The following is a 10,915-nucleotide window of genomic DNA, read 5'->3' as shown; positions in this document are numbered from 1 at the left end:
CTCCTCTGGAAGCAGCTCAAGAGGATGATGGCTCAAGCAGAGCCAAGCAAGGTGGAGCTGGGCCAGAAGCCTGCAATTTTAGGAGCTTCTCTAGGGGAGGAAGGCTGTTACCTGACCTTGCTTTAGAACAATGTCCTTTCGCTCCATCTCTTTGTTTCTCTGCTCCCCCTGGTAAAACTCTGTCAGAACCATTAAACTTCAGACAGAGGAGATCTGTTTTTTGTGCAGCTGCTTGAAGGGTTTTGCAGTTGGCCCTTAAAGCTGTGTTCCCACCACATCCCCCAGTGCGGGGGGTTCCCCACGCCCTGTGAGGGAGTGGACTTTGAGCCCTGCTGCCCCGGGGGAAGGTTTTGTAAGGAGTGTGAAGTTCCCCAGCCAATTCATGCCAAGGCCATACAGTTTAATGTGTTATTTATTGACAAGGTGGAGGCTGGGGCAGTGGGGCAGGGAGGAGGCTGGGGAGGGCAGGGGGCTGCTCGGGCTGTGCAGGCAGCTTGGGGGCGGTGCTTTGAGTCTTTTGCTCTTCCCCCACCTCGTCAGGGGAGCCAGGTGGGGGTGCCTGGCCCCAGCAGGATCTGTTCCCAGTCTGTCCAGCATTGGCCCCCATCCCCTGAGCAGGCTATGGCCAGTGTGTCCCCGGCTCAGCCTCTTCCGGACGTGGGCTTAGAATGCCTGAAACTTTTCCGGATGAGTCCCCAGTGCCTCCTCGATGGTGAAGTGCAGGTGGCAGTGCCCATCCCTGGGGCCAGGAAGGACGGTGCGTCTCCCGCTCTGGCCAGCGTCGCGGTTTGTGTAAGTCCTGTGGTGGTCTCCTCCTCCGGTGGGCTGCCCCCGATGGCCGCAACTCCCCCTTGAGGGGCAGCCCCGGTCCCCGCTGGCACCGGCCGTCAGACGGTGACCTCGGTCTTGCTGTTGGTGGCCAAGTGCCGGGAGTGCTGCCCGTACAGCGAGGCGGAGGGGCCAAAGGCCTCAGGTGGCCCCTCAGGGCGCAGGGTGGCCAGGCCCGGCCGGCGGGGGCCGCGATGGGGGCCCCCCTCCCAGCCCCCCGGGAAGGCCAGACCCCCTGGCACCTTGGTGCCCTTGGCCTTGGGCAGGGGGCAGCCCTCGGCCAGGACCGGAGCCTCGGCTGGGAAGGTCAGTGTGCTGGCGGGGGGTGGCTCCAGCCCCCCGAACCGCCTGTAGAAGTCCTCGGTGGCGCTCTCTGTGGGGACAGTGCAGTGTCACCCCTGCAGGGACACCCCTTTCTGCTGGCACGGGGGACCAGGGAGGGGGCAGTGGTGAAGGCTGGGATGGCGCTGTAGGAGGGATTCCGGGTGCTAAGGGAGGGATACTGGCAATAAACTGGCTGGGCAGTGATGTTGGGAGATCCTGGGGCACCAATTGCTGGGCAGTGCAGAGTGTCCATGTGGATCCTGAACCCTGATGGGGTGGGCAGTGCTTCAGGGCTGTGTGGGATCCTGGGTCACTGGGAAGTGCAGTAGATCCGTGGGAGACCCTGGGCACTGACTGGCTGGGCAGCACAGCTGGCTGGTGGAGTGGTGGAGGAGCTGCAGAGTTTCTGCTGTGAGCAGTGACCCCAGGAGCATTGGGAAACTGGGATGCTTGTCCTGCCTGTGCCCCTTTGTAAGCCCTGTGCCCCTCCTCACCTGGTTTCTGGGGTCAACAGGGTGCACGCCTCCAGCCACCATCCCACCCCCACGGCAAAGGCACTCACCTCCAACCTTGAGGGTGGTGTAGGAAGTGTAGTCCGGGGCTGAGAGGGCCAGGCTGCTGGCCAGAGGCAGGCGCTTGCCATGGCTGTGGGGCCGCCCCAGTGAAGGGGCAATGGCCACTGCGTTGTTCAAGGGTGGCTTGTCTGGAGGGGCAGAGACGGGTGGGGGCTCAGCTGTAGGCTGTGCCCTCCCACTACCTTTATTCACTCAAAGGAACTTATTTTTCCCCACCATACCAGTGCCTTACCTGTGCTGTTTCTGGAGGGACCCCGAGCCAGCCCCTCACTCAGTGGGACCTGCACACCCCCCATGAGGCTGTCCATGTTCTCAGAGGGGCTGTGGCCTGGCTGCTTCAGCAGATCTGTCAGTGTCCTGGAGAGGGGGTGAAGGGCTGTTAGAACAATATCCTGCTCCCCTGGGACCCCTAATTCATCCCAGCCCTGAACTCCACTCTGAAGGCAGAGCTAGGCAGCCTGGGGCTAGGAAAGAGCCACTGGGAGCAATGCACCCAGAGTGCCTCCAGGCTTTTGCAGCCTGAGCTAACAAGTCTAACAGCTAATTGGGATCTGGCTGGGGCTGAGCCCTCCCAGAGCCGGGACCATCAGTGGGTAAGAGTGGTGAGGGAGATGCATGGCTTGGAGCAGGCTGCGAGGGAACAATGAACTGAGGCAGAGGAAACTGATCTGATGGAAGCTGGAGCAACGCTTCTGGGATCCTCCCCTGGAGCGAGAGCCTGGTGGAACAGGGGAGAGGAAGCAACACCTCCACTCAAGTCCCTTTGAAACAGAGAAGATCCCAAGGAAGGGATTAGGCCACTTGTGCCCCTTCAGGGAAGGAAATAAACTAGTGGCAGCCTCTGGCGCAGGCGCTGTCTGTGCATAACACCCTCCTTGTGAGTAACAGCATTAAACATTAAACACCATTACATAAGATAGAGCCCTATTTCGTTTAACATTCATGGACAGAGATTCTGCAGTCCCACCACAGCGCGCTGGCAATGCCAGAGCGAGGCATGCTGGTGGTGCCAGAGCAAGGCACACCAGCAATGCTGGAGCAAGGTACACCGGTGCTGGTGGTGTCAGAGGAGGGTACAACAGCAGTGACAGAGGAAGCACATTGGCAGTGCTGGAGCAGGATCTAGCCACGTGCCACTGCAGCCTTTGGCAGCAAGTCCTAGAACAGGATGGGATGCTCTTGCTGGCGTAGGGCTTTGTGATGAGAAGACACACCATTCCCCCTGCAGAGACCATGACTGCAAGAGTGCAGGGGTGTCCACTCAGGGCTTTTTTTGGCTCGCTAATCCCCAGCTCACTGTCAGCATGCCTTGCGCCTCGAAGGCTCTGGCTGGCTCACAGACGCACACTGTGAGCTGACGGTTAGCAAGTGGTTGGACGATAAAACAGCAGATTAAACTCAACATGCATAAATGCAAATTGGAGAGGAAGGGGGGAATAATCCTGACTTGGTAGATGTGTCAGCTCATGACACCAGAGTGCTCAAAAACCTAGTGAATGTGATGCTCAGAATTTCCAGAAAAAGCAGTGAGAGCAAGGAAGAAAGCAATGAATTGTACCTGGGGGATGCTTATCCTTGTGGGGACCTGAGGGAGCCTTTTCCCTCCCAGTTTGGAATCAGTCAGCATCACAGGGCAGGGGCAAGAGCAAAGCTACAAGGAAGGGTCACTTGCCCTATGGGTTAATTTCACATCATTCTTGGGAAGCTTTGTAGCAATCCCTCTGGGATCACTTAATCTCCAGATGGGCCAAGAGAACCCTGATAGAGCTGAAGAAATTGAAAACGAGCGAGGAGCAAACCCTGGCAGGTGACCAGCTGGAAGGCAGCTTGGCGGAAAAGGGCCTGGGGATCCTGGTGGACCATAAGCCAGCAGAGTGCCCTTGGGGCAAAGGCGCTGAATGGTTTCCTGGTCTGCATTAGGCAAAGTGTTGCCAGCAGGTCTAGGAAGGCAATCCTTCCTCTCTGCTCGGCACTGGTAAGGCCACACCTCTGGAGAGCTGGCTCCAGCTCAATATAGGAGAAGCATGGATGTACAGGAGGGAGTCCAGGGAAGGGACACAAAGATGGGACTGGAGTATCTTTTATATGAGGAGAGGCTGAGAGAGCTGAGACTGTCCAGCCTGGAGAAAAGAAGGTTTTGGGGGATCTTATCAATGTACGTGAGTAGCTGAAGGGAGGGTGCAACAAGGACAGCATCAAGCTGACAAGAGGTGACAGGTGCTAACAGAAATGGAAAATACTGTTTAAACAGAAGAAACTTTTTTTTTTCCTGCAGGAGTAGTTAAATGCTTGACCAGACTCCCTGGGGAGACTGTGGCATCTCCATCCTGCAGCTATTCAAAACCTGCACCTTCCCAGGAACCTTCCTGCAACAGACTGACCCAACCAGGGTTCAGGCCGTGGATGCTGCAGTCAGAGAATCCCTGGGCACAGGCCTAGGCAGGGCAGGGGGAGGCAGCGCCCCCGAGGCCATGGGTGTGGGCTGTCAACTCGGGGAGCTGCTGGCCTGTCAACTCCCACCTTCCCTGGGGTGCACTGCTCACCAGCCCCTCCCCACTGGACGCTGCCTGCTCTTGCCTGTCCCCGGGGCCAGCGCTCAAACAGGCTTGTTTCAACAGGAAGTCCAATGCAATTTGACCTATTTTTAACATTATTTTTTCTTTTCCTCGGGTCTATTTATGAAGCTTGAGCAATCCTTTATCTATGACTTCTCTCCACATAAATCCATCAATGCTCTTTCTCACAAACGTGCCCTCTCTGCTGACCGCTCGGGGCGTGTGGACAGTAACAATTAACAACAACGGCTCGAGCAGCAATTAATGAGCTCTTTTGCTAAGGTGAGAGGCATGCACCAGTCCCCAGCACCACCAACACTTGGATTCACCCTGCCCTTGCACCACGAGTAGTGCCACTGGCCAGGACTGCCAGTGGGGCTTTCAGGGACTGCACCCCTTCCCTGGCTCATCCCCCGGTGATGCATTGCAGGGAAGGTGGACATGGAAGGTGACACTATGGAGGAGTTGTTGTCTCACTGAACATCACCTTGGGAGTTTTGAGCCTCAGTCTGGTTCTGTGGCTGGGGGATGTGAAGAAGGTCAAGCCCCATCTCCCTAGGTCACCTGGTGGTCTGCAGCACCAAGATGGATTGGTAGTGCAGATGGAGGAAAGGAACAAAGAGCAGATGTAGCTTCAGATCTGCACTGCTCATTTCCAAAAGGCCTGATGAATGGAATCGCTGAGGTCTCCGTCCACACTCTGGCCATGGATGCAGAGAGCATGAGGCCATGTGTGCAGGTGGCTTGCCACCCAGCTTGCCTGGGCGTCAACTGGGCAGGCATGCAGCCACCACCATGGTGAGCCTAGCTCTGCTTAAGGGTGTGACAAAGATGCTGCAAACTAGCCTAGTGCAAGACCTGAGACCAAGCACAGAGGCACATCCAGAAGCAATAATGATGGAGGCCAAGAGATCTTCGCAGCAGAAGCCATGCATGAAGCACTCAGTGCTCCTGATCCATCCCCAAGGTGCTTGTGTGGGAGCAGGATGCTGACCTGGGACAGCAGCCCAGTCCACGGCCTGACTCGCTTTTTGGGAAGCCCAAGCCCCATACCTGGCAAGCCCAGTAGGAGAGAGTATGGAAATCCTGGCAAGGGGACAGGGAACAGTGGGGGGAGACAGGAGCACAGCCTCCAGGAGAGAGGAGAGATAATGAACTGATGGGGAGAAGTGACATTGCCATGAGCTGAACCCTTGGTGGGGACGCAGAAGGTGGCAGCCACTGGATGAGTGGGGTGATGAGCAGAGGTGCAGCATTGCAGGAGGCACAGAGCACTCTGCAGCCACAGGTGAGCATCCTGGCTGCTCACACACCTCTGTGCCCAGTGAGAGCCTCATCTTCACCTCCCAAGGGAGACATTTCCCACAGCTTATAGTGTGTCTGCCCAGAGCAGAGGTGCCCATTCATGCAACTGAGCAGCATTAGGCACTGTGGGACACCTGCCAGTGGGGCTGGTACACTCAGGGAGGGCGTGGGGTTATCAAGGTGTCTTTACAAAATGGGAATTGCAGTGGTGGGTATTGGAGCTTGGGCAAAGTAGAAATGAGCATCCCCAAACATTGTGTTCAGTCTAGGGACAGACCTCCAGGTCTCCCTCCCTACTGGAGCTGGATCCTCTTTCGTCCCCCAAAGAGCCAGGGCAGCATGTGATAGCACACCATGCTGCCTGCAAACACTTTTTCTAAGTCTTCACCACTACCTGCTACCATGGACATCAACTGTAGGCATGGCCCTGGACTTGAGCATTGCCAGAGAAACACCCAGCACAGCTGGAGGAACAGTGGGGCCAAATTTGGGGACCCCAAATAGCACAGGGAGTCCCAAGGAGTGAAAAGCCAGAGTTGAGCACTCACCTACTGCAGCTGCCAGGGCACCTGCTCCTAACAGTTGTTTTGGCCCTCTCTAGAATCCCCCCTACTCCCTAGAAGGCTGCTCCTTACCCAGTTCTTCCCATAGGGTTGTTCACGCCAGCTATAAATTTGCAATTCCCACCCAGGAGGTTTTCTGGGAGAGGTCTGGGGCACGTGCTTGCTCTCAGTGTAATGGGCACAGACAGATCCTAGAGGCCCCCAAGGACCCAACGTCCTCGGAGATCTGGGGACAGAAGAAAAACACAGGCAGGTGTTCCTGACTCAACGCAGGGTTTGGCCAGGCTAAGCGAGTGCCGGGGACAGATGCCAAGCATGAGCCGAGCAGGAAGGAGAGGGGATTGCAGGAGCTGCCATAAGGTCCTGCAGGAGGAAGGCGGATGAGGACGGGAAGACAAACCAGGTAGCTGCAATCACTAGAGCGCCCACTTCCCTGGTTGGACCAGCAGCCAAACCCATGGGGAGACAAAGACATGTTGGAGATGGCCAAGGTGTGGGGGTCTCAGGACAAGCTGGACACAGACTCAGGTGTCTCCATCAGAGGGAAGCTAATGAACTTTTTGCACCTGGTCACTCTTCTTGGGTTTGGACAGGACCAGAACCATGACAAACAACATCTGGAGGTGCAGAAGTGGTTGACCTTAACCCCCAAGCGAGAAACCTGCAAGCAGCAGCAATGGGAGCTGTCCAGGGCAGCACAAAGTGCTCCCCAGGAGCGGAAAAACCCCGGCAGGAGGAAGGGACAGGAATGGAAATCAAGACAACCGTGCAACAGGGAGCTGGCCCAAGGCCATGATGCGGTGCCCAAGGAGCAAATGAGAAGCTCCTACCTGAGGCGCCAGGAGAGTGGCAAGGTGGCACTGCCCATGCCTTGGACCATGCGTGGGTACAGTGGCAAGGCAGGTAGAAATAGCCCTGCTGTCTCAGAGGCACCAAGACAAAGCATATTCCCCCAGCTGCCCAGACACAGTGGAATGGAGATGACAGTGTCCCTTTGAGGATGCTGATGCTGTGTACCCAGGCTTTGGCACTGTCTCCATCAGCCCAGCACCCAGGAAGTCATGTCAGCCTGGTGTCTTGCCTGGTTCCTGGGGCTCTGCACCTGAGGCACCACTCCTGCCCTGCCACAGCTTTCCAGTCACCATCCCTGAGGAACCAGAGCTGCTCACATCTTGCACTGAAGGGCACAGAAGAGGGCAAGACTTCTCCTGACTTCCGCAGTGATGGAGGTGCCCTTCTGATTTTGTCCCTCAAAGGTGGATGAGAAAAACTCATCTTCTCCCAATTTGTATGCTAGTGCCCAAAAGATCTGTGGCATTATGGAGAATAGGCACCTATCTCTCCAAACTCAGTGGGAAAATTCTGGCTTGCATGAGTTTAGAGGTGGGGGGGGACCAGGGGAAACACCTGGCTCCAGCAGTACAGAATTGAGGCTACCTACAGAAAACAGCCCCTGGTGAGTGGCAGCAGTCCCACCAGCGTCTGGTGGTGGGAGAAGGCAATACCCAAAGGCAGGGGATGAGGACCTGGGTCTGGGTGTCCCAGGGTCTGATCTGACCCCTCCCTGAGCACAGTATCTCCTTCCCAGGAGGTGGGGGGGATGACCAAAAAAAGACACAGCGGCAGGCGAGTGGAAGGGGATCAGGAGGCTGGCGGAGGCCGTATTGATCCTGTCAAGGTGCCAGCACTTCCTCAGGCAACACGGGGGGAGGCATGGGCATGGAGCAGCACACAGCCAGGCTCCCTGCCAAGGTGGGGGCACAGCATAGATCCCCCCAAAACTGCCTCCTGTGTCTCAGAAGGGTCCTGTGACCCTCCTCCATGGCTCAGTATATGACCCCTCCTCCAACCAGGGGTGATCAGCCTCTGCTCCCCTGGGTGGGTGTGCAAGAAGTAGGATGGCTCTGGATTTGGGGTGCAGCACCCAGTGCTGCATAAGTCCCAAATGGGCAGGAGAAAAAGGGTGCTCCAGGGGAAGGAGAGAGTGTGCTAGTGCTGGGGGTTGCAATCAGGACAGTTGCCTGATCATCCTGATGAAATAATTTCCACCAGCCCTGCTTTTCCTTTTTTTAAAAGCTAAAATCCCTTAACAAAATGGCATGAAAATGTGTTTCTCTCCAGGCTTGATGTCCTCACTGGGAAAATGCAAAGTAAAGCCCCAGGATGGGGAGAGAAGCATGTATTGGCAGCAGAAGGGAGAGGGGAAGATGCAGGACAGCCACAGCAGCAGCGCAGGAGTTGGAGGAGATGCAGGGGGTCTCCAGTGCTCAGGTGTGTCTGACATCTTGACCTTCCCCCTGCCAGCCCTGTGCTCAGCCCCAGGAATGGGCTGAAAAGCAGAGGTTGGAGCCACAGGGCATGGGCTCCAAGAAGAAGCTGCCCAACTTTCCACTGGAGGGTGTGCTCCAGGGGGTATAAGAGTGTGGGCACCCCCTGCAAGGGCAGTGTCTCTGCTGCTGCACGGAGCAGAGACCAGGGCACACCCAGGCACGCGCATACACGTGTGTGCACACATGCACACAGAGCTGGCGCAGCAGCCACCGTGGAACTGTCATTGCCACCTCATCTCCCCCAGCACTGCAAGCAAGGCTGAGATCAAGGGGACTGCAGTCCAGAGTCACCCCACACACAGTCAGACCTGGTCTCACCTTCCTGGGACATTGGGAATCACATATTTGTTGGGGGGGGAAAGCCTCGTCCTATAGCTCACATGTCACCCACCCCACTGCCTGGTGGGTTGGCACTCCTGAGCCAGGGACATGCCTCCTCAAGAGACAGAGCAGGTCATTTTGAGAGGATGTGGGTGTACAACCACCCCTTCTCATGGAGGCTGTCCTGGCTGCCAGCCCTCCCTACCAGGTTAGTGGGCTACAGCCAATCCACCCCCTGGTGTTTCAGCATGCTGGACAGGGATTTTAGGGATCACCTCACCCTCTTGGCAGTCCCAAGGAGTCTATGCAATCAGCTAGGAACATGAGCTGCCACCCTTGGGGAGATGAAGCAGGGAAGGTGGGGGGACTGGATCCCTTTACCTGGAGACGGTCATCTCTGTCTGGGGACCCTGTGCCTTCTCCAGGCCCAGCTTGGTGAAGATGCCCACCAGCACCATGATGGCCACCACACCGCAGATGATGTAGACGATCATGTTGGTCTTGTCACGAGTGGGGTCCTCGGGGGTCTCGTCCACCCGGGCAGGCGGCTGGCCCGTGTTGACCCAGTTGGGGGTGTCGTAGTTGGAGCAGCCACTCTGGTCCAGCCGCCCGGGCTTGAACTGGCAGCAGAAGCGGTACCCGCAGGTCCCGCAGCAGTACTGGTAGATGCCGGCGTTGCAGTTGAACGGCGGGTCCCACTGCCCCATCACGTCGTAGTACCCGCGGCAGCGGTCCCCCCCCGGTGGTGCCGCTCCAGTGGGCGCAGGGACCGTGGTCTCCGGCGGCGGAGCCTGGCTGCTGTTCCCGCTCTCCCCGGGCCCCCCGGTGCTGGGCTCGCCGCTCCACACCCGGCCCGGCTCCAGCAGCACCAGGCAGCAGATACCCACGACGTAGCTCGGCTCCATGCGCCCGCGGCTCCGGGGGGCCATCCGGGCGAGGAGACGAGTTAGAGCCGCTCGCCCGGGACCGGCCGCATGGCCGCTGAAGAGCCCCGATGGAGGAGAAACGGGCTGGGGAGAAGGGGGGCGTAATGGAGGGAAGACAAAAAAGGGTAGAAAAAAAGAAGTGGGTGAAAAATAAAAGTGCGAGGGGACGTACCCCTTCCCCGTTTCTCTCCAGATCGGCTGACAGGCAGAGATTCAGAGCAGGGGGCGAGGCGGGCGGCATGGGAGAGCCGCCGCCTCCCGCCGGCCGGGGAGGGGACGCGGCGGCGGGCGGCGGGAGCGGGCGGGCGGGTCGGGCGCCGGCGGCCGCCCCATCCCCGCGCTCTGCCCGCGCCTCCCGGCACCGCGCTCCGCCGAGGAGACAGGGAGGAGAGAGAATGGAAAAGCAGCAAAAGCCCTTCGCACCAGGGCGGGAGGAGCAGGAGGAGCAGCAGCAGGAGGAGGAGGGGTGCGGGGGAGAGGGGGAGGGAGCCGGCGCGGCCAGCGAGGCGCAGGGGGCTCGGCTCCCCCGCCGCCTGACAGCCTCCCGAGGAAACCGGAGAAGGTCCTTCACCGAGTCCTCTGCCAGGCTCCCCGCCGCCACCGGGTGGCAGGACACCCGCCCTCCCCGTCGGGCAGCCGCCGCGGGCGGCCGGACACGCGTGGCACCGGTCCCGCGCTGCCCGCCCGCCCCCGAGCACCCCCAGCCCCGCCGCGGCACCCCCACTCGCCCGGACGGGAGCTGCGGGGCCGCAGGCGGGCACTCAGTGGTACAGGAGAGGTGTATGCTGAGGGAACAGAGCCCCCGGAGTGGTGGGGTGCCCTTCTGCAGCCCCTCAGCGAAGGGGACACTTAGGGAAGGGGGGAGAGCAGCAGTCCCAGACCCTTGTGAACATCAGAGCATCCCCCAAGGGGAGCTGTCTACGGGGGGCTGTAGGATGGGCAAAGTGGGGGGCTACTGGGGCACCCCTGGAAAGTCATCCTCCACAGAGTCGGGATGATTTTCAACTAGCCACTGGCTGGCCCTGTGTTTGGACTTCGAAGTTCAGACTCTCTGGGGAATGTGCATCCACTGCTCTGGTCCCAGGCTGGTGCCACCCATAAAGGTGGTATTCATCCTCACTGCCAGCTCCTCTTCCCAAAAGAGCATGATTTCCTTTTCCTCCTCTGGGGCCATTGTGATAACAGCAG

General features: G+C 58.6%; 1 protein-coding gene across 1 annotated transcript; it reads right to left on the bottom strand.

Annotated features, from left to right (window-relative positions):
• Positions 1–394: 394 nt before the first annotated feature.
• On the bottom strand, positions 395–10,082 carry SHISA8 (shisa family member 8). Its single transcript, XM_036401726.2, has 4 exons — positions 9,183–10,082; positions 1,960–2,084; positions 1,715–1,855; positions 395–1,201 (listed from the first exon to the last, which is right to left on the bottom strand). Exons 1-4 carry the CDS (start codon positions 9,728–9,730, stop codon positions 888–890), a joined length of 1,128 nt encoding a protein of 375 aa, XP_036257619.1. The 5' UTR covers positions 9,731–10,082; the 3' UTR covers positions 395–887.
• Positions 10,083–10,915: the final 833 nt, after the last annotated feature.

Source organism: Molothrus ater, chromosome 5, assembly GCF_012460135.2.
Source record: "Molothrus ater isolate BHLD 08-10-18 breed brown headed cowbird chromosome 5, BPBGC_Mater_1.1, whole genome shotgun sequence".
Taxonomy (NCBI): domain Eukaryota; kingdom Metazoa; phylum Chordata; class Aves; order Passeriformes; family Icteridae; genus Molothrus; species Molothrus ater.
The sequence above is the reverse complement of the archived record's forward strand: the minus strand, read 5'-3'. Positions and strand labels throughout refer to the sequence as shown.

What these genes read in the sequence shown, in the direction of transcription:
- SHISA8 (XM_036401726.2), bottom strand. Translation starts at nt 9,730, where the DNA reads ATGGCCCCCCGGAGCCGCGGGCGCATGGAGCCGAGCTACGTCGTGGGT. An exon ending in TCCCTCCAGAAACAGCACAG is followed by an intron (nt 1,856 to 1,959) that starts GTAAGGCACTGG and finishes CTGCCCCTCCAG; the next exon opens with ACAAGCCACCCTTGAACAAC. An exon ending in CACCACCCTCAAGGTTGGAG is followed by an intron (nt 1,202 to 1,714) that starts GTGAGTGCCTTT and finishes CTGTCCCCACAG; the next exon opens with AGAGCGCCACCGAGGACTTC.